Source organism: Ranitomeya variabilis, chromosome 3 (assembly GCF_051348905.1).
Source record: "Ranitomeya variabilis isolate aRanVar5 chromosome 3, aRanVar5.hap1, whole genome shotgun sequence".
Lineage (NCBI taxonomy): Eukaryota > Metazoa > Chordata > Amphibia > Anura > Dendrobatidae > Ranitomeya > Ranitomeya variabilis.
This window is the reverse complement of record NC_135234.1, coordinates 244,380,630-244,404,118: the sequence shown is the minus strand read 5'-3', so window position 1 is coordinate 244,404,118 and position 23,489 is coordinate 244,380,630. Positions and strand designations below refer to the sequence as shown.

The following is a 23,489-nucleotide window of genomic DNA, read 5'->3' as shown; positions in this document are numbered from 1 at the left end:
GTTGCTGCTGTCTCACTTCCTCCGGAGGTATAATGTGATGGAGCCGAGACGGGGTAGAGTGAGGCCAGCGGTGATTGGCCGCAGGGATCACATGACATAATGTGACCTGATCCCAGGAATGGCACCAGAGGTGAGATTATTATAAAAGGGGAAACATTAGGGCCGAGAAGCTGACAACCCCTTTAACATAGGAAACTAATTGATCATGTATGATTCCACACGGATGACAGAAGATAAAAAATGGACGACTTTTGACATCAGAGTCCAGCCTAATTGGCGACAGACGCCATGTGATGCATCCTCCTGTATAAGAGGCCAAGGCTGGATGACGGTGGCCACTGATAGTCCCGGTCGGCCACCGTCCGAACTCTCGTTTAATTAACAGGGCACCCAGCTACAGAGTGGTGGAGCTGGGCACGGACCGTCTGCAGCAGGCCACACTCCCAGCATGCACCACGGCCAGGTCCGCTCCTCTCACGGGCTCCGCTCATCAGCCATTGCTGCTCTCCTGACCTGCACATAATAGAAGGCGGGGCTGGACCCGAGCGCCACGCCCCCGCACCACGTGACGCGCGGCCACTCGCTCCACACTGTAGACAATGAACTCCCAGCTACAGCTCGGCAGCGCCGCCCCCACGCCGACGTCTCCGCGCCTCCCACCAATCCACGGCCGGAATGAGGCTCTTTAAAAAAAGAGGTCCCGGCGATGGTGTGGCAGTCAGCTGTACACAAATCCATCCGCCCATGTAAACATAAGGAGTCGATCCCACGGTTGGAAGCCAGTTGGTCGAGGTGGGATGAGATCTGTCACTTGTGAAGGGCAGCGCCAATGGGCGCTCGGAGGAGGGCTAAGGCTCCTGCCTGTCACGTAGAGCTGATGAATAAACCTTGGTCCCCTCACAGAGATGCCGTGTATATGTTACCCCGACACTCCGCCATTCAATCTCCCGATAGAGCCTGCGGCTTCCCCGAGAGGTGCAGCGCCCCCAGCAGGGCACAGTGCTTAGCGCTGACGTGAGGCGAGCGGGACTACTTGTCTCTGCCACCCCTACTCCGCGGACGCACACCTCGCCGTCGTGCGCCTCGCTCTCTCGTTCTGTGTCGGTTGGTACGTGTTGCTCCGCCTCCCTCGTGGACTGTCCACCCGCTGTTACCGGGGCTGATACTTCTGTGTGTCCACTGTGGCCGTTTCCCGGCGGCATGGAGTTCGTGCCGCCCCCGGAGTGTCCGGTGTTCGAGCCCAGCAGAGAGGAGTTCGCTGACCCCTATGCCTACATCAATAAGATCCGGCCGATAGCCGAGCGCACGGGCATCTGTAAGGTCCGGCCGCCGCCGGTGAGTACCGGGAGGGGAGCAAACACGAGGGGCTGCTGCCCCCGTTACCTGTGCGGGAGCCCCTGCAGCCGGGGCCCGGCGTCCCCTTACTGGCGCTGAGGTGTGAGCTCCCGGAAGTAATCTCTCCTTTTATGTCTCCCCTCAGGAGTTGTGTTCTTGGGGGGCCTGCAGGAAGCCTTCAATATGGCGCCCGAGCCCCCAATCCTTTGTGTGCTGAGGGGGGGCGTCCTACAAGACACCAGTGGGTCACACAGCAGCTGCCATGGCCCCAGGAGGGCAGAAAGTTGTGGAGACCCCCGTGTGTGGCCATCTTCTGAGGGGATGACATGGAAGCCCCCTGAGCCTCACAGACATTAGGGGGGCTCATGTCAAGGACGGAGCCTGCGCTGCCCGGACAGAGGCCCCGGGAGCACTGCCCCCTCCATTGTGGCTTGTGGGCATTTTCCGTGCCCTCTTCTTGGTCTTGCTGTGGTAATCCCATCACACAGGGCTAGCTGCAGATCACACCCTGCTGTTAGCCATCTTTCCCCTTGGGAGGCCAGCCAGCAGCTCGGGGACTCCCTGGCCGGGTCCATCTTGTGTGGCTGCCGCTCCGGGGAGGCTGGCTGTGGGGACACGGAGGCCTTCTATGTGTAGGGTTCTTGTGTACCCACCTATTGCTCCCTTCAGAATTCGCTCCTGAAATGTTTGTTCTCTTTTATAGGGTTTTTGCATCCATCCTTTGCTTTCCTCATTGCTTCTGCAATGTTTTTACTCTTTATATAGGGCTTCCTTAGTAATCTGCTCCTGTAATGTTTTTCTCCTCTCTTACAGGGGTTTGTACCATCCATTGCTTTCCCAGTTCCTGCATTGTTTTTGCTCCTATAGGGTTTTACATCCATCTATTGCCTTCCTAGTTGCTCCTGCAATGTTTTTTTTCTCCTCTATTGTAGGGTTTTGCACCATCCATTGCTCTCCTCAGTGATCTGCTCCTGTGCTGTTTTCTGAGCACAGCAGCCTCTTCTCGGGTTTCTCTATATTCTGCTTTCACATCAGTGTGAGCTGCTTTTTGGAGAATCCTTGAGTGGACCCTACTGGGCAGGATTGCAGTCCAGGGGCTTTTGTGTGTCAGGCACAGATAGATAGAAGTGCGTCCTCAGCACAGGATTACAGCAGAGCCATATTGTCATTGTAGTCTTTTATTAGTGAGCTGCAGGATGTGGTCAGACCCTGGCTTCATTTACAGACTAGTTTGTACTTCTAGGCCATCCATGTTTTCTGGCTGGCTTTCCTCCATCGTTCTCCTTCAGCCCCGTCCACCATTTTACACACAGACACACGGGAGCTGGAAGCAGCAGGGATGTGCCTGGGAACTTCCAGAGATTCTCTGACACCACCACCTTCATTTCTTTTACCATACATTGTGGTGCAATGTACAAACTGTACACAAAACTTCCAAAGAAGCATATAAGGATGCTAGAATAGAAGGTGTTAATATCTCAGTATTAGGCATCAGCACTATACAATCTGGCCTGTTAATGTTGTTTTATTGATCTTTAAGCCTTCCATCTAATGTTCTATAGCCATTTAATTAAAAGTGGACATTCATTTCCACAATATTTTCGCTGCCTGTATATAGTACAATGTCCGCCTTCATGTTCTGTATCTCCTGTAGACTTGTATAGAAGACGTACGGGCTCTGTACAATTCTTCCCCACCACGCCCGTCCATAAGTGGTTACACGCAAGGGATCCGTCTTTTTGGGGGTCCAAGTGGTTGGCACCCCCACCAGTATAGCATTTATAACTCTTTATATATTTTAGTGGCGGGGTCGTTGTAATATGGTGACAATTGTTTTGGAAGTACGGATATTCTGGCGAAAGATGGACTACATATTTCTACTGCAGTTGCCACAAAGGAGGTGTTCCATGGTACTTGTTCCTCAAAAATTGGATATTTCTTTCTTCCAATTATGCAGTGGATAGTCATTGAAATTGCCATGTGTTTCCATAATTTTACCATTTGTCCCAGCCCAAAAGCTGGGGAAATGAGCCAAACTGACACCAACATAGGATCATTGTTGGCCTATCAGTTCAGATTATGACCTGTGGGAATGACTTTTGTCCATAATAAGGACACTGACCACATACAACACTGGCTGTAGTCAGTAATGCTATTTTAATTTTACCAGAACAGGTTTTATTAGACAGTCCTGATAAATGATTCCCTATGTGTTCAGTGCGACTGCAAAAATAAGCCGCCTCTCGCCACCCGATTGGTTACACAATGGTGCACAAGAGGATCCAGATGACAGGACTGAGCTACCTTGTGTGTCCACTGGCACCGAGCACAATAGGTGGTTGTTCAATTTTTATTAATTTTGTAACCCTGTAAATAGTGTTGTGTTTTATGACAGTTTTTCAGCAGTTCATGGCTGTTGTTTTGGCACGTTGAACTGTCAATACTAAACTCGTTAATACCATTTTGGTAGAGCTCATTAATATTATTTTTTATATGCTAGTATGAGATTTAACCATGGTTATATTTATACTTTAGATGTCTTTTTGTGAATTGAAATTAAACTTATCGCTATATATATATATATTTTGTACTTGCTGCTTGACAGCTTTTTTAACGTCATTACTGTGATGTGTGACTACAGTTTGTCTCCAATATCTGTAGGGAGTCTCCAGTAGTCCGGGACACGTCCCCTGTCATCATTGGCTTGGATGGCTGCGCTGTCCCTATTCCTGCAGCAACACAAGCCTATCACATCTGATTCTTATTTTATTAAAGGGGGGGCTATGCGAACATGCATATTAATAAACCACCAGGAAAGCTGATTATCGTAAGTTCTGGCCATGGAGTTTGTACATGTGAAAAATGCAGTACAACTGCTACGTACACGGTCAGCCCAAGTCCGGTTTCACTCATGGTCCAGATCGATAATGACGCAGGTTTCCTGATCCTATGAGTCTGTTGAATACAGGTCTGTACTTTGCAGTCTGTGTATGATGGACTGTAAACCAACAGTGTGTGAAACCAGCCTCATGGGTGAGGCCCTTAACAAAACCTAAGGCCTCATTCACGCCTCCATTTTAAAGACGTATATGAAAAATGGTGCTGATGTCTTCCGTGTACATACTGTGTTTGTCACCAGTGTACAGACCGTGTGTCTGCTTTTACCATCGGCGTGTCATCGGTGTATGGGTCCGTGTGTCAGTTTTTACCATTGGCGTGTCATCCGTGTATGGGTCCGTTTTTACTATCGGCGTGTCACCAGTGTATGGTCCTTGTGTCTGTTTTTACCATCGGTGTGTCATCAGTGTTTGGAACTTGTCCATTTTCACAATTGGCGTGTCATCAGTGTATGGGTTTGCTTTTACCATCAGTGTGTCATCAGTGTATGGTCCGTGTGTCTGTTTTTACCATCGGCGTGTCATCAGTGTATGGTCCGTGTGTCTGTTTTTACCATCGGCGTGTCATCAGTGTATGGTCCGTGTGTCTGTTTTTACCATCGGCGTGTCATCAGTGTATGGTCCGTGTGTCTGTTTTTACCATCGGTGTGTCATCAGTGTTTGGAACTTGTCCATTTTCACAATTGGCGTGTCATCAGTGTATGGGTTTGCTTTTACCATCAGTGTGTCATCAGTGTATGGTCCGTGTTTCTGCTTTTACCATCGGCGTGTCATCAGTGTATGGTCCGTGTGTCTGTTTTTACCATCGGCGTGTCATCAGTGTATGGTCCGTGTGTCTGTTTTTACCATCGGCGTGTCATCAGTGTATGGTCCGTGTGTCTGTTTTTACCATCGGCGTGTCATCAGTGTATGGTTCGTGTGTCTGTTTTTACCCTCGGCGTGTCATCGGTGTACGGTCTGTGTGTCCGGTTTTACCATCGGCGTGTCATCAGTGTATGGTCCTTGTGTCTGTTTTTACCATCGGTGTGTCATCAGTGTTTGGAACTTGTCCATTTTCACAATTGGCGTGTCATCAGTGTATGGGTTTGCTTTTACCATCAGTGTGTCATCAGTGTATGGTCCGTGTGTCTGTTTTTACCATCGGCGTGTCATCAGTGTATGGTCCGTGTGTCTGTTTTTACCATCGGCGTGTCATCAGTGTATGGTCCGTGTGTCTGTTTTTACCATCGGCGTGTCATCAGTGTATGGTCCGTGTGTCTGTTTTTACCATCGGCGTGTCATCAGTGTATGGTCCGTGTGTCTGTTTTTACCATCGGTGTGTCATCAGTGTTTGGAACTTGTCCATTTTCACAATTGGCGTGTCATCAGTGTATGGGTTTGCTTTTACCATCAGTGTGTCATCAGTGTATGGTCCGTGTTTCTGCTTTTACCATCGGCGTGTCATCAGTGTATGGTTCGTGTGTCTGTTTTTACCATCGGCGTGTCATCGGTGTACGGTCTGTGTGTCCGGTTTTACCATCGGCGTGTCATCAGTGTATGGTCCATGTGTCTGTTTTTACCATCGGCGTGTCATCAGTGTATGGTTCGTGTGTCTGTTTTTACCCTCGGCGTGTCATCGGTGTACGGTCTGTGTGTCCGGTTTTACCATCGGCGTGTCATCAGTGTATGGTCCATGTGTCTGTTTTTACCATCGGCGTGTCATCAGTGTATGGTTCGTGTGTCTGTTTTTACCATCGGCGTGTCATCGGTGTACGGTCTGTGTGTCCGGTTTTACCATCGGCGTGTCATCAGTGTATGGTCCATGTGTCTGTTTTTACCATCGGCGTGTCATCAGTGTATGGTTCGTGTGTCTGTTTTTACCATCGGCGTGTCATCGGTGTACGGTCTGTGTGTCCGGTTTTACCATCGGCGTGTCATCAGTGTATGGTCCGTGTGTCTGTTTTTACCATCGGCGTGTCATCAGTGTATGGTCCGTGTGTCTGTTTTTACCATCGGCGTGTCATCAGTGTTTGGTCTGTGTGTCCGTTTTTACCATCGGCGTGTCATCAGTGTTTGGTCCGTGTCCATTTTCACCATCGGCGTGTCATCAGTGTTTGGTCCGTGTGTTCGTTTTTACCATCGGCGTGTCATCAGTGTTTGGTCCGTGTCCATTTTCACCATCGGCGTGTCATCAGTGTTTGGTCTGTGTCTGTTTTCACCATCGGCGTGTCATCAGTGTTTGGTCCGTGTCCATTTTCACCATCGGCGTGTCATCAGTGTTTTGGTCTGTATCTGTTTTCACCATCGGCGCGTCATCAGTGTTTGGTCCGTGTGTTCGTTTTTACCATCGGCGTGTCATCAGTGTTTGGTCCGTGTGTTCGTTTTTACCATCGGCGTGTCATCAGTGTTTGGTCCGTGTGTCCGTTTTCACCATCAGCGTGTCATCAGTGTTTGGTCTGTGTCTGTTTTCACCATCGGCGCGTCATCAGTGTTTGGTCCGTGTGTCCGTTTTCACCATCAGCGTGTCATCAGTGTTTTTCTCGGATAGATAATAAATGACAAAGCTTTTCCTATACTTTGCAATGTTAAACACGGACAGCACATTGGCGTTACTGATGCCATCCGTGTTCTGTACTTGTTTTTCATGGCCCTTGTCATCCGTGCTGCAGGAAACGAACAGACATATCTACATATTTTGCACGGACATATTGTCTGTGAATAGCACTATAGATTATAATGGGTATGTGTTATATCGGTGAAAAAACAAACAGATGCAGCATGTACGTGCAAAACGAACGTGGAAATGAGGCCTAAAACCAGTCATTTTTCAAAATGCTAAGCTTCAAAAGTAATGTGATGAGTGTTGAGGTTTCATTGACTGCAGTCTTACATTTGGCTGCTGTGAATTTTTTTTTGTCTGGAAAACTTGAGTTAAATGTGGCCAAGCCATCAGATAACACAATGACGCAGTTTGTGAAGAATCTGCCGTGTGAACATGAGAGCGTGTTAGTTCACAAATCTGCATGGTCCACTGCTTGCCTTTTTGACCAGATCAAAACCTTGTCCTGGGCACACACGAGGCTTAACCTCTAGGCTGACACCTCATGCTGTGCCTGTCGTGTTCGGCTGTAAGACACCCACCTAGCTGCCACTGAAGAGTGCGTGAGCGAATGGTAGCACACATGTGGACGCGGCCCAGGTAATGTCAGGTGTGCTCCTGCACTGCACATAATCTAGGCTGTAGGTCATTGTCTCCCTGTGCAGTGCTTCGTGCTGTGTGTGGCAGCAGCGCTTCTGCCCTCTGATGACTGACACCTCTGAGCACGTGCAGTGCTGGGAAAGGCCATGTTTAGTGTATTGTATAACTGAGACCACATTAGGGAAATCTATTATTGTAGATACATCTAAGAATCCTTTATATAATGCATATGTTAGGAACGGGAAAAGGAAAGCCATAATGGTGGAATGCTGTTGCCATGTATGTAACAAAAAGATTGCAATTGTTGGGGAAACTGTGGCTGGTGTCTCAGAGTATAGAAGGATTGCTTTATGTACAGATGCAGGAAATGGGTTTCTTCTAATTTTCTAGATTGATTTAATAACTTTTTTCAATTGTTCTCTGCAGGACTGGCAACCTCCATTTGCTTGTGATGTTGATAAACTTCACTTCACCCCACGTATCCAAAGACTTAATGAACTTGAGGTAATGTGCTTGTCGATTTTTTCCAGTTTCTTTCAGTATTCTAATCCTGCACTGGTGTAATTGCTCCACTCCCTTATTATCTGCTCCATTAAAGGCCTAGTCTGTATGAAGTCATTGCATATCACTAGCAAAAGCCCTTACAGCTCATTGGAGAGATAAAGGCAAGTGCTGCTTTAATGCTTTTAGTATCTCCTATACAAAGAACAGATTCTCGTTGCCTTACAAGTGATTGCAATATCTGCACCGTGTCTATCTGCACCGTGTCTAGACTTCCATGTAGCTCTACAAAATAGCATGAGGGCCCTGCAAACTATCAGGACCACATTATATGGCAAATATACATGCCTCAGTGGTAGACAGGGCAAGTGCAGACCGGAATGCTCTCAGTGGGCATGAGTCTACAGCCTCATAGACCTCAGGAGACACACGGCAGGTCCGTATATCATGCTCCACACTCAGCTGGTGATGCACAGATGTCTGAAACCCACCTTTACATTATTTCCATGTCAGTATGTAAGACAGTCAAGAGTGGAAGCTGCAGAGAAAAACCTATAGTTGTAAGATTCACTCCTGTTCTGTCTTTTGAACTATGGTAATTTTTTCATATAAATACTAATGAAATACCAATGTGAATAAGGCCTTATACTTATTACAGGCTGATAATGAGTCACTAATCGCAGCTAATATGTTGCCTGCAGGTATTCTCTCCAGTCTCGAAATGGATCGCAGTGCAATGAGTCACTGATAATAGAATGCCACAGAGCTCTAATCTAAGGCTTCACCCATGAAAAAGTGCTATCAAATTCCTAGGAAAGCTTGATTCTTAATAATTGTACAGTCTAAACAGACTGCAGGATGAGCAAAACTTGTTCGTTGGATGAAAGGATTTTTTTTTAGATTGCAGGAAACAAATCATCATTCCCTGTAGGACATCGTACTGTGTAACTAGCATCTGTGCTGCCGAGAAGAATGGCAGCCTTTGTGCACTGAGAATTCTATAACCGATTGTTCAGTGCACATCTGCAACGGGGTTGGCCTGTGTAAACGGGCCATTAACAACCTTGCAACATGCGTGACACAGTGTAAATGCACCTTTTAGAGGAGATCAGATTGATGCCAGATCTGTCCCCACCAGCACCACAGAAGTAGGGAAGTGTTCAGTGTGGCTGAACATATACTATAATTCCACAGGGGCACAATCTGTGGGTGACCTGGATTTTTACATGTTCCCTTTACTATGATGATGATTAGTGGGTAAATTCTGTGCGTGTGTGTATATATGTATATATTATTTATTATAACCTTATTGATGTTTTCTTCAGGCTCAAACCAGGGTGAAGTTGAATTTCTTAGATCAGATTGCCAAGTTCTGGGAACTGCAGGGATGTACTCTGAAAATACCTCATGTTGAACGGAAAATACTGGATTTATTTCAGCTAAACAAGGTGAGAAAAACAATAGCATGAATAGAGTATGGAGGCTGATTACCTATCGGAGATGCAGCAAAAGCGCCATGGCTGACTCCATTTTCTCTTCACTACAGTTGGTAGCTGACGAAGGCGGTTTTGATTTGGTCTGCAGAGAGCGAAAATGGACTAAAATTGCTGTAAAAATGGGCTTTTCATTAGGAAAAGCCATTGGCTCCCATATCCGGGGCCATTATGAACGTATACTCTACCCCTACAACTTGTTTCAGTCTGGAACTAGTTCATTGGTAAGCATCAACTTTTTATACTTTTATGTTGTATAATTTCCTTGTCATGGATCCCACAGTGTTGCTACCAATTTGTCATGTACCCATTCTCAGCACGCGACTTGGGGTTGTGCCTGCAAGGGTTAATCTATCTCCCCTCTCTGTCCAGCATTCAAGATCTGTCCTATGCTGTAATGGGAGCATAAATTACACACCGACCCAGGCCACACACCCGCTCATACACGCTGCCACCACTCACCGAACACACGGGCAATGAGACCCGGAAATATTACTACTACTGTCTGCCAATCATAAGGATCACACAGTTTAAGGCTATGGATTCTTTAGAACATAGAAGGTTCAATTTGTTAAAGTTTTATGCTTTAATACAGAAAAAGGTATAAAAATATGGTAATAAAAAGACAACTATGCCAAACAGTATGAAATAAACAGGAGAAAACTTACAGAAATAGCTAACTTGTAGTCTGCTTCTGCTCCCTGAGGGTGGGATGAATATGGACTGGATCACATCAGCTCGGCTGCCCCCAATATGTGAACACGATTCTATGTATACAGGCCTAATTTATAGAGTCACCCTGGAGGTCAGATTTCTAGAACAGCCTCTCGGGTTGATATTATAATTGCTTGTTTTTGATTGGGCCACGGCTGCTCCCCCCCAATGAATGTTATTTTCCTCTGTGATTCCCTGTGTAAATGTTTCCCTTTCCCTAGAAGGTGTAAAATGTTTCCCTTTCTTCCTGGTTCCCAGCCAGACCCCCTGTCAAGATTGCAGACAGTAGACTGCCTTCCCAAGATACATATGTTGTGACCTTTGTGAGACCTGCAAGTCTCAGGATAGATGTTAAATTACTGCTGGTTACATATATAAACCTATACATTTTCACCATACCTCCCTCCTTACGAACGTGCATGGGGGTTGACTTAGAGGTCAGCTCCCGAGCACGTATCTGGTTCCGCCCCACCTTGGCAAGATAGGCCATTGGCATTTCCATGATCGATTCCTTTCTTATGCTGAATTGTGACTTCATATTGCTGTAGTATCAGACTCCATCTAAGCAATTTCCCGTTGTCCCCAACTACTCTGTTGAGCCAACTCAATGGGTTATGAACTGTGATCACGGTGAAGTTGCTCCCATAGAGGTATAGTTGCAGCTTCTGCAGAGCCCACACAATTGCCAAACATTCCTTCTCAATGGTGGCATAAGCCACTTCTCTGGGCAGGAGTTTCCTGCTTAGGTAAAGAATTGGGTGCTCCTCACCTTGTTGATGATCCCTCATGTGTGCCTTCACCTCTGCTGACACCCGGTATGCAGACTGCCATACTGTGGGATTAGTACCAGTGTCCACATGGTGAGCTGTTAAGTGCGTCCTCCCAGGCTCCCCTGTGAAGACTTTGGTGAACTCGCTGAGCGCCCCCATCAGCTCAGACCTCTGGCTGTGGGATAGCTCAGGGTTAAACTCTGCTGTCTCCAGGAACTCTATATACTGAGTTCCAGCCCCCACATCCAGTAACAGATCAGCCTCCCCCTCTTCAGGCAGGCTACAGACAGGTAAGAGTAGGTGTCCCTGTCATGATGAGCCTTCAACATATTTACATGAAATACTTTCTGATGCTTTGCATGCTCATCTACGGTCACCACATAATTAACATCATTTAGCAGCTTGTGTACAGTGTATGGTCCTTTCCATGCGGCCTGTAATTTATTCTGAAACCGTTACCAACACCCAAACCTTCTGCCCCTCCCAGGGCCGGACTGGGACTAAAATTCAGCCCTGGCATTTGAAGTTACACAGGCCCACTTGTCACATGGTGACTGTATAATATCTTTGTACACTTGTAGGCAGGGCCGGTTTTAGGCAAAGTGGGGCCCTAGGTAAAGTTTAAAATGGGGCCCCAAATGCTAACATATTGCACATCACACAAAAGCATTTCTGTTGTATTTACGTGCGCTGAGTTCAGGCCGCTAAATGAGTTTGATCGACAATACGGAAGTTGTTCAACGCTTGTTTCCCGGCCTCTTTCCACCAACTGAGGAATAATGATGGGACAGAACGATCACTAATAGATCACTAACAGATCACCATACAGTATCATGTTATCAGCAGCACATCTACAGTTTACGCTGGCGATGTGCTGCTGAGAACAATCTGAATATGCAGCATTTTACTTGTTTAGTAAAATACACCCCATAGTCCTCCATATATTATAATGTGCCCCACAGTCCTCCATATAGTATAATACACTCCCTATAGTCCTCCATATTAAAATACACTGCTTAGTCCTCCACATAGTATAATACACTCCTCACAGTGCTCCATATAGTATAATGCACCGCCATAGTCATCCATGTACTACAATTTACTTCCCATAGTATAATGCACCCCATAGTTCTTCATATAGTATAACATATTCCCCATAGTCCTCGATACAGTATAATGCAGCCCACATATAGTATAATGCAGCCACCCCACAGAGTATAATGTAACCCCCCATAGAATATAATACAGCCCACCTCCCCATAATATATAATGTAGCCCCCCATAGAATATAATGCAGCCCCCCATAGTATATAACACAGCCTCCCCCATAGTATATAACACAGCCACATAGTACATAACATGGCCTCCCCCATAGAATATAATATACTCCCCATAGTATATAGCAAAGCCCGCATAGTATATAGCACAAACCGTATAGTATATAGCACAGCCTGCATAATATAGCACAGCGCGTGTAGTAGATAACACAGCCCACGCAGTAGTATATAGCACAGCCCAAACAGTAGTATACAGCACAGCCCAGAGCACTATATACAGCACAGCCCACAGAGCACTATATACAGCACAGCCCACAGAGCACTATATACAGCACAGCCCACAGAGCACTATATACAGCACAGCCCACACAGTAGTATACAGCACAGAGCACAGCCCGCATCTCTTCTCTTCCCCCACACCCCCGAGAATGGCCCCACACAGTCCAGTAAAAAAAACAAACAAAACACTCTCCTCACCTCTCCTCGTGCCCCGCGTTGCTTCCTGGTTCCTGCTCCTGTCTCAGAAGCTGCAGTCTGCCCGGGACACAGCAGGTGCGCGATGATATGACGTCATCGCGCACCCGCAGTGTCAGAGGCAGAGCGGGGAATAATGGGAGAGGGAGCGACAGCGGACGCTCTCTCCTCCATCATTGCGTTCTACTGTACCGGCGTCTATACGCCGGTATAGTTGAATGCGACGGCGGGGGGAGGCGGATCGAGCGGCCCACTACTGGCACCGGCCCTTCTGGCATTTGCCAGAAGTGCCCGATGGCCAGTCCGGCCCTGGCCCCTCCTCACAGGCCCTCAGTCTGGCATTACGGTCGTACCAGACCTTCTGGTTGATTTGGGCCTGGGTCACGTTCTCATGGGCCAGGTTGCTGAGTTTTGCATTCTTTCTCTGAGCTGCAGTACATATTCAACCACCGAGACTCCCGTAGTTTTGGGGTAGTCTTCCCAACAGTCCTTAATCAAATCAAGTGGCCCCCTGACCCTCCTCCCATAAACCAGTTCAAAAGGGGAGACTCCTGTAGACGACTGGGGTACCTCTCTGTACGCAAACAGCAGATGGGGGAGGTACCGCTCCGAGTCTCTCCCTTCAGTATCCACCAGCATTGTCAGCATTTGTTTTTAATGTTCTGTTAAAACGCTCGCAGAGTCCGTTGGTTTGGGGATGATAGGCGCTGGCCACAAAATGCTGCACTTGTATTTTCTCGCAGAGGCTTTCCATCAGATCGGACATATATTGGGTCCCCTGATCGGTTAACGTTTCCCTGGGGAAACCCACACAAGAGAAAACAAGTCAGTAAAGCATCCGCCATTTTGCTCGGATGGAGGGCAGTGCCACAGCTTCCGGGTATCGTGTAGCATAGTCCACCACTGTGAGGATGTACTTTTTGCCATAGCTGCAAGGGATTGCAAGTGGCCCTATGATATCCACAGCCACTCATTGGAAAGACTCATCGATCACTGGCAGTGGTTTCAATGGAGCTTTCTGTATATACCCGGACTTTCCAACTCTCTGAGAAACTAGACATGATCGACAGTAATTGGCAATATCTGTCCCCATCTTGGGCCAATAGAAGTGGTCAGGCGAGCTTTAGTCTTTTGTATTCCAAGGTGTCCGGCCAGAGGAATTTCATGAGCAATTCTCAATAATTGTTCCTTAAATGGATAAGGAATGACCAGCCGCTTTTTCCCTTCCCCCATGACGGCACACCTGAGAGAGGGGATCCGCCCAGTCAGGACAGGAACCCTACTGAAAATAAAAGGGCGGTACCTCTCCCTCGCTTCAGTTGGGTTTCCTGTCCTGACAGGGACCCTTGTGCTGAACACGGCGGTTCGACTTACCCAGGTCCCGTCCCGGCGTGGAAGAACAGGCAGCGCCTGTGCGTCGGAGGTTCGGGTCCTGGAGGCGCCGTCCGCAGGTCCCCCCGGGTCACTGCGTCCGTGCGGGCGTTGTGCAGCATGGTTGGAGGACCGGGTTCCTTCCATGGCTGCCACGCCGCCCACCCCTCTCTGCCGGCGCGGCGGCCGCTTCCGGGTCGCTCTTCTGACGTCGCACGTCAGGCCCGCTGTGAATGGGCGTGCCCGTGTGACGTCGGAGGCAGGCGCCGGATCCAAGATGGCGGCGCCCATGAAGAAAACGCCGGCCGGTGAATGAAGACTCCGGCGGCATGGCAGAGAGGGGGAGGGATCACTATTGGGCACCGGAGAGGCGGGGAGTGCAGTGGTCGCCCCATAAAAGGGTGCTGGACCACAGAAGACGCGCTCATGTCCAAAAACTTCGCCATGGAGGTAGGACAACAAGAGCAGCTGCAGCAGTCTTCTTCACAGCAGCAGCAGCCGGAGCTCTCACCAGATGCCTTGCCGAGCCACCAACATACCAGGAGCAGCCGCTCAAGTGGTAAAAACAGTGGTCGTTCCGTCCGGCAAGATTCGTCAACGTCCAGGAGGGACGCTTCACGTGCATCTGTCCAGCCTCAAAAATCGGTACCCTTGATTGTCGGCGGTGGTGAGTGATCTACGTGAATGTATCCCTTATGGTAACAGGGTCCATTTTTCTGTTTTGATCACTAGGGGTCCAGGAAAGCTACCGGTAAAACAAAGAACCGAGAGTGTGCCCTTTGTAAAAACCCGCTCGCAGTGCAGTATCGGAAGGATCTCTGTGCTGACTGCATAAATAAGACTATTCAAGAAGAAACCCCTAATTTCACCACTAGCCTTAAAGCCATAATACAGGCTGAAATAAAAGACTCCTTAAAATTGGCCCTTAGGGGGAAGCCGTAGGGCGTCTACAGAGTCGGATACCTCTCAGAGACAAGGGAGTCATAAAACATCCCGATCTCCCTCTACTTCCCCAGCCTCGGTCCACTCTTCAGATTCCTCCTCGGACAGTGATTCAGGAGGTCGTCCGTGCCTTCCCACGGAGGACGTGGACAAATTAGTCAAAGCAGTTAGGTCTGCAATGGGCCTTAAAGAGGAGAAGACACCTAGGTCACTAGAGGATGTCATGTTTGGTGGCTTAGAAGAGAGGAGGAAACGCACGTTTCCAGTTAATGCAAAAATAAAAGCATTAATTGAGAAAGAGTGGAAAAGACTTGAAAAAATGGGTTCTTTGCCCTCTTCATCCAAAAGGAGATATCCCTTTGAAAATAAAGACTCTGAACCTTGGGAAAAGATCCCCAAAATTGACGGAGCGGTAGCCAAATGCTTAAAAAAATCATCCCTTCCATTAGAAGACTCGGGTGTTCTTAAAGACCCGCTTGACAAAAAAGCAGATGGTTTTCTCAGACATATCTGGGAAGCCTCAGCGGGGGGCCTGAAGCCAGCAATCGCTGGAACTTGTACGGCCCGCGCTCTGATGGTCTGGCTACAGCAGATAGAGGATCAGCTAAGGGACAAGGTACCCAGATCCGACATCCTTGCCAATATATCCTTGGTGCAAGGGGCAGCAGCCTTTTTAGCAGACTCTTCTGCGGATTCCGCAAGACTAACGGCCAGAGCAGCGAGCTTGTCTAATGCGGCAAGAAGAGCCCTCTGGCTCAAAGGTTGTCCGGGGGATTTACCATCTAAACACAAGCTGTGCTCCATCCCATGTGATGGCCAACTCCTCTTTGGGAAAAAACTTGAAGAAATCCTGGAACATGCAGGAGATAAAAAGAAAGGCTTTCCCAATATCCCTAAAGAGTCCAAAAAACCCTTTTTTCGGAGGAGAAGATTTAATAGAGGTCGCCCCCCAGGAGAAAGAAAAAACTGGGACTTTAGGGATAAGAGAGGCTCAGGCTACATGTTCAAAGGGCCCTCTACATCGGCAAAGAAATCCCCCCAATGACATTACGCCAGAAGTGGGAGGAAGACTCTCCCTCTTCTTTCCGGCCTGGGTAAACATCTCCCCCAGTACCTGGGTCATAAATATAATCAGAGACGGCCTCAAAATAAAATTCACCTGTCCACCCAGACGAAACTTTATTATAACTCCCCGAAGAAAGTCCCAGCAGGAACAATCTGCCCTAGAAGCCGAAGTCCTGGGACTTATCCACAAAAAGGTTCTTCTGGAGGTTCCGGTTCAGGAGGAGGGAGACGGGTTTTACTCCCCCCTCTTCTTAATCCAAAAACCGGATGGTTCTTGGAGAACTATTATAAACTTAAAAAAAACTCAACCAATCCATAGAGAACTACTCTTTCAAGATGGAGTCTATAAATACGACCATAAAACTCCTTTTCCAACACTGCTTCATGGCAGTAATAGACTTGAAAGATGCGTATTATCATATACCAATGCATCCGGAATATCAGAAATACTTGAGAGTAGCTCTCTATGTCCAGAACCAGATGAAACATTATCAATACACAGCCCTTCCGTTCGGTCTGTCTACAGCTCCCAGGGTGTTCACCAAGGTGATGGTGGAAGTAATGTCATACCTCCAGTCCCGGGATGTAGTCATTGTCCCATATCTGGACGATTTCCTGGTAATAGGAAGATCAGAGTCCCACTGCACTCATCAAGTATCAGTGGTAACATCAACTCTAAGGGAGCTGGGTTGGATAATAAATATCCCCAAGTCCAGACTGCTGCCAGTAAAATTACAGTCCTTCCTGGGGTTAATACTGGACTCCGAACGTCAGCTCTGCCTTCTTCCAGAAAACAAGGTAGACAAAATAATAAATCTGACCGGTACAGCAATACGCCAGCCGACAATGACTCTGAGAAAGGCAATGTCCCTTCTAGGCTCGTTAACATCGTGTATTCCGGCAGTAGAATGGGCACAATTCCACCTAAGACAACTACAGTGGGAAGTTCTCTCAGCCCAAAGACTGCTAAAAGGGCATTTAGAAGGAAATCTATGTCTCTCCCTGGGCGTAAGGGATTCCCTAGTTTGGTGGACTGTGAGAAACCACCTGACAATGGGGGTCCGGTGGCAAAATCCGGTCATAGACATTATCACGACCGACGCAAGCGGTACAGGTTGGGGGGCTCACCTGAGGTCTCACTCTGTACAAGGGACCTGGTCCATACGAGAAAAGAACTATGGATCAAACGAAAAAGAGCTGTGGGCAGTGGAGAAATCCCTAAGACATTTTCTTCCTTTACTCCGGGGTCGCCATACTCGAATCCTGACGGACAATCGAGCAGTGGTGGCGTATGTCAATCATCAGGGGGGAACGAGGTCCAAAGGCCTCATGCAGGCATCAAACATACTCTTTCAACTAGCAGAACAACACCTGTCATCTCTGTCGGCATTGCACATCAAAGGCACAGAAAACACTCAAGCGGACTTCCTGAGTCGCAGAGGCTTAAGGCAGGGGGAATGGTCATTAAACCCCCAGATATTTCAACAAATAGTCCAAGCCTGGGGCACACCAGAGATAGACTTGTTCGCCAACTCCCACAACAGAAAAGTCAGGAGGTTCTGCTCCTTGAATCCGAGAGAACATCCCTTCGCAGTAGATGCCCTACTGATACCTTGGAAGTTTTCTCTGGCCTACGCATTCCCCCCGATAGTGATGATTCCAGCTGTGATCCGGAAGATCAGAGAGGATCAGGCGAATATCATCTTCATAGCTCCTTTTTGGCCAAGGAGACCTTGGTTCTCCCTTCTAAGGCAGATGTCGGTAACAGACCCATGGATCCTGCCAGAGGTTCCGGACCTGCTAACCCAGGGCCCAGTGACCCACTCTCAGGTGAAGGGCTTCCATCTCGCAGCCTGGAATTTGAGAGGGCGTTACTAAGTCGCCAAGGATTCTCTCCAGGGTTAGTCTCCACCCTGTTGAAAAGCAGAAAACCCATAACCTCTAGAATCTATGGTAGGACATGGAAAAAATTTCTCGACTTCCTGGGGGAACCATTGGGGGAGGTGGCTCCAATAGGTCCTATCCTAGAGTTTCTGCAAGCAGGATTACATCTTGGGTTAGCAACCAGCACCCTTAAAGTTCAGGTTTCTGCCTTGGGGGCCCTATATAATTGTAATCTTGCCTCAAATAAATGGGTCTCACGATTCATAAAATCTTGTAGTAGATCTCGGCCAGTTATTATCCCAAAAATCCCTCCTTGGGATCTAAATTTGGTCTTAGAAGCCCTGACTAAACAGCCCTTTGAGCCTTTGCAGGAGTTATCACCTAAGTTACTTACCCTTAAAACAGTTTTACTAGTCATCGGCACGTAGGGTAAGTGATTTACAGGCCCTGTCAATATGCCCTCCTTATACTCAGGTTTTTGATGACAGGATTGTTCTAAGACCAGACCCGGCTTATCTCCCCAAGGTGGTTCAAAAGTTCCATAGGAGTCAGGAGATTACTTTACCATCTTTCTGTAGTAATCCTAAAAATCCAGGGGAACAAAGGTTCCACATGTTAGATGTGAGAAGATCTATGTTACAATACATGTCTGTGACTAATCAGTGGAGGAAAGACCAAACCCTATTCGTAGCCTTTCAGGGTAGCAAAAGAGGGTGCGGGGTAGCTAAAAGTACCATTGCTAGATGGATCAGGGAGGCCATTAGTTTATCCTATTCTGCAAGTGGCACTCCGGTTCCTGACGGCATCAAGGCTCACTCCACCAGAGCCGTGGCTACCTCCTGGGCAGAGAAAGCTGAGGTATCAATTGACCAAATTTGCAAGGCCGCTACCTGGTCCTCACCCTCAACTTTTTTCAAACACTACCGGCTAGACCTTTCCTCCTCTGCTGACCTAACCTTTGGTAGAAGGGTGCTCCAAGCGGTGGTCCCTCCCTAAGGTTTCATTCTACAAAATTCTCTCAGGTGTGCCGTCATGGGGGAAGGGAAAACACCAAGGTTACTTACGGGTAGCCGGTTTTTCCGGAGCCCATGACGGCACCCGTATATTCCCCCCCTTTTTTTCACCCTTTCGGTGTGCACTATTGTTTTGGGTGTGTTTAGTTAATATAATGTGGTGTTGGATTGCCATGTATACTAACCAGGGGGGCCTCTCATGCTCTGAAAACCAACTGAAGCGAGGGAGAGGTACCGCCCTTTTATTTTCAGTAGGGTTCCTGTCCTGACTGGGCGGATCCCCTCTCTCAGGTGTGCCGTCATGGGCTCCGGAAAAACCGGCTACCCGTAAGTAACCTTGGTGTTTCATAGTCCCAAGATTCTGTAGTATCCGTGGGGAGTGTCTCTTTATACAGTCTGCCCTTGTCCCAGTATACTCTTTGTCAGAAGCAGCAGGGGGCTGGCCTGCAAGACATCTGAGCTCCACCAGACTGACATCTGTCTGCAGGGCCTCCTGGAAGCTCTGACTGTCAGTCTGCAGGCACTGGCCTAGTGTGACTGCCAGGCCCTGGTCTGAAGCTGTCTCTTCCGTGTTGGTTATCAGGGACCTTGGTGGGTCTGCCATGTGAGGAGGCTCCCGGGCCACAGTATGGGCCTCCTGTTCTGGCAGTTCTGTCTGAGACTCATCCTTGAATCTCTGGGGTTGAATCTGAGCTGCAGCCTGACTCCAGGTCACAGCTGCCACATACGTACAGTCCTGTGCAGTGGTACATTCTCCCTCCTCGCACAGGATCTCAGGTGGGTCACTTGCTTCCACCTTCTCTGTAGCAGTTACTTGCAGGGGAGAAATATAGTGGGACACCATCCTCCCCAGGTCCGTGCCTAGCAACACATTGGTGAGAATAGCATCTGATACTCCCACTTCTCTCAGTCCTTTCCCTGCTCCCCAGTCCAGGTACACATGTGCCATGGGCACGGCAGGGCTGACCCCTCCAATCCCGGTTATAGACATAGTCTTCCCTGGTATGATATCGGCAGGGTTTAGTATTGCTGGACACACCAGGGTCACCTCTGCCCCAGTGTCTCTGAGACCAATGGTGACTTTATTGCCAACAGTGACAGATTGAGAGTTCTCATTAGCCCTCGCATCAGAGCCGGCCACAAAGAGGACAGACGGTGGGGACACAGATGGCTTTGTGGTTGTAGTTGGGCGTTTCTCCCTATCAGGGCAGACAGTTCTAACATGTCCCATTTTGTTGCAGGAGAAGCACCGGCGTTTATCACCTAGAGAATGTCTAGTCCCTGGGATCCCATAGGGGTGGGCTTGGACAGCACTGGTGATCGGCCAGCAGAGGGAAAAGGGTCCCCGTTCGGCTTACCTCCTTTCCAGCTGAATCCTGATGGCTTCCGCACCTCAGGCATCCTGTTAGCCGCATAGTAGTCCGCAATCTTTGCAGCCTGATCCGCAGTTTGTGGCTCCCGATCACACACAAATTGTCGTACATCCGTGGGGCACATGTGAAGAAATTGATCCTTGTCCATTAGATCCGTTAAGTCCTCAAAATTGTTAACAAAAAGTCCCCTGATCCATTGGTGGAACGTGTTCCTCAAGGTGCTCACAACATCTGCATAGCTGTCAGTTGATCCACGTTGTAGGTTCTGGAACTTTCTCCGATACACTTCTGGTGTTAGGTTGTATTTCCTGATCAGGGCCTCTTTTATGGCCTCTTAGTTCCCATCTAGTTCTGGTGGGAGACCAGCAAAAACTTCGAGGGCTTTGCCTCTCAACCCTGGGGTGGATACTGCGCCCACTGCTCACCGGGTAGATGGTATTGCCTGCAAGTTTTTTCAAACCCCCGTAGGAAAGTATCTAAGTCCATATCCTTCACATCACAGGGAAGTTTTCCAGACGTGGTCTCCTCGGATTTATGTCCTGGGAGGGGGTTAGCTGAGGACTGATACCCCTCTCTATTTGAGTCATCTGAATCTGGAAAGCTCTGAACTTCCGGCGTTCTGCAGCTTCTCTCTCAGCTTGGCGTTCTGCAGCCTCTCTCTCGGCCCGGTCCTGGCGCTCTGCAGCCTGTCGGTACTGTAGAATAAGCTGCGTGTGCAGATTGGGATCACTTGTTCCCAGCTGTTGTAAGTCCATTTGTAAAGTAGAGTCCAAAGGCTCCTCAACACTGGCATTGCTGCCACTTCCATCAGGCATCTCCGGTGCAAGAGCTTGCATTGCTGGGTCTCTCCGAGGTGGACTCTCTCCTTGCCCAGATGTTCCAGTACTTTGCTCTATGTCCTGCTCGACCAAGGCACATATCAGCAGTTCCTTGGATTTGTCGGCCGTCTGTATTCCTCTCTGCTCACAGAGGTCGGTCAGAGCCTCTTTGCTCTGCTTCTTGTACTGGGTTGCCATATCGATGGACAGCCTTTGTGAAATAAAAAAATAGAAAAGAAAAATGGGGAAGGGAAACTGTTGGCAAGTATGTCCAAGTAAGTACTGAGTTGAACCTTGTAGAATTGGTGCACTCCTCGCAAGGATACCAATTCTTTCGTACAGGGAATAATTGCTTAAACCATGCACTAATGCTCTAATAGAAATAATTCTATCCGCTCTGCCACCTGTTGTTACGGATCCCACCGTGCTGCTACCAATTTGTCACATACCCATTCTCAGCATGCGACTTGGGGTTGTGCCTGCAAGGGTTAATCTATCTCCCCTCTCTGTCCAGCGTTTAACCTCTGTCCTATGCTGTAATGGGAGCATAAATCACACACTGACCCAGGCCACACACCCGCTCATACACGCTGCCACCACTCACCGAACACACGGGCAATGAGACCCGGAAATATTACTACTACTGACTGCCAATCATAAGGATCACACAGTTTAAGGCTGTGGATTCATTAGAACATAGAAGGTTCAACTTGTTAAAGTTTTATGCTTTAATACAAAAAGGTACAGTGCTTACAGAACAGAAAAAGGTATAAAAATATGGTAATAAAAAGACAACTATGCCAAACAGTATGAAATAAACAGGAGAAAACTTACAGAAATAGCTAACTTGTAGTCTGCTTCTGCTCCCTGAGGGTGGGATGAATATGGATCAGCTCGGCTGCCCCCAATATGTGAACACGATTCTATGTATACAGACCTAATTTATAGTCACCCTGGAGGTCAGATTTCTAGAACAGCCTCTCGGGTTGATATTATAATTGCTTGTTTTTGATTGGGCCACAGTCGCTCCCCCAATGAATATATTATTTTCCTCTGAGATTCCCTGTGTAAAAGTTTCCCACAGGTAGATAGTGTCAGGCTGTAATTGACATCTCTCTTTAAAAGAGCTAGGAGGTGTAAAATGTTTCCCTTTCTTCCTGGTTCCCAGCCAGACCCCCTGTCAAGATTGCAGGCAGTAGACTGCCTTCCCAAGATTCATATGTTGTGACCTTTGTGAGACCTGCAAGTCTCAGTACAGATGTTAAATTACTGCTGGTTGCACGTATAAACCTATAAATTTTTCACCACATTCCTAAATCTAATTTCTTGTATATTTTTGAACAGCAGTTCAAGGGATATTCCCATCTCCAAGATCCTATCCCAATATGTAGTAAGTGTAAGAATAATATTAGCAAATACCGCCGATTAGAAATATCACATACTTCTTCTGATAACCTCTGTCACTTACCCAATGTGTAGGGCATTGCAGTAGTTTAGGTATCCATGGTTATGGCCACAAACTGCTAACTGTCACAATATGAGTGGTCGTATCCATGGATAACTAAGCTACTGCAATGCCCTGCACATGGGGTAAGCAACATAGTGAATCAGAATAACTATACTGCAATTACTAATTGGAGGTATTTGCTAATATTCTTGCACCTACCAGGTAGGTTCTTTGAGACGGGAATACCCTTTTTAAATAATGTCTTGTGGAAAATTAACTATGAAGTTTAAAGGGACCCTGTCACCATGAAAATTCAGGCACCATGTTATAGAGCAGGGGGAGATGAGCAGATTGATATATAGATTTGTGAGAGAAGATTCAGTATAACCCAAGTTTTTTTTTTTTTTTTTAATTCATTTACTTTGCTCTTTCTGGAATTTTCTTGTTAGTGATTAACAGCTGTCTCTGTGTAAGTGTGTATACAAAACTGACTGGCACATCCAGACTAGTGTGAATAGGTGCATACCAGGAGGAACGACCTCCAAATACAATATACAAAAAAAGTTGCACTCTATCATGCTAAGGCATGTCAGTGTGAAATATACGAATAGCAATACTGCTTATGAATATTAGGAAAACATTTTTGAGACGCTTAGCATAAAATGTTACCATAATATATCTGCCCATCAACCATCATCAAGGTGGTCTCAAAAACTTATGGGACCCTACGTGTGTGAACACCTCGCTTAGGCTGATGTCTGAATTCCTGGGTGAGTGTGAACACCTCTCTCAGCAATGCCTGCATTTATGGGTAAGTAGGGACCTGCTATAATTAAAATCACCACTTTTTTGTATATTATACAGAGGTAGCTGTCAGTCACGGAATAAAGAGGTAGCTGTCAGTCACGGGTCAGACCACCCACCGGACTGAAAATAT

The 23,489-nt window shown here is 47.6% G+C and overlaps 1 protein-coding gene across 3 annotated transcripts in view; it reads left to right on the top strand.

Moving 5' to 3' along the window:
• The first annotated feature begins 777 nt into the window (after positions 1-777).
• KDM5B (lysine demethylase 5B) overlaps positions 778-23,489 on the top strand; it is a 92,774-nt gene continuing 70,062 nt past the window's right edge. Inside the window, exons 1-4 of one of the 3 annotated variants that reach the window (XM_077295319.1) lie at positions 778-1,335; positions 7,837-7,914; positions 9,237-9,359; positions 9,458-9,628. In XM_077295319.1, the coding sequence (XP_077151434.1) occupies positions 1,201-1,335; positions 7,837-7,914; positions 9,237-9,359; positions 9,458-9,628 (507 nt within the window). In that variant the 5' untranslated portion in view covers positions 778-1,200. The remainder of the gene's footprint in view (positions 1,336-7,836; positions 7,915-9,236; positions 9,360-9,457; positions 9,629-23,489) is intronic. The other 2 variants (XM_077295317.1, XM_077295318.1) reach the window with 2 other exon arrangements.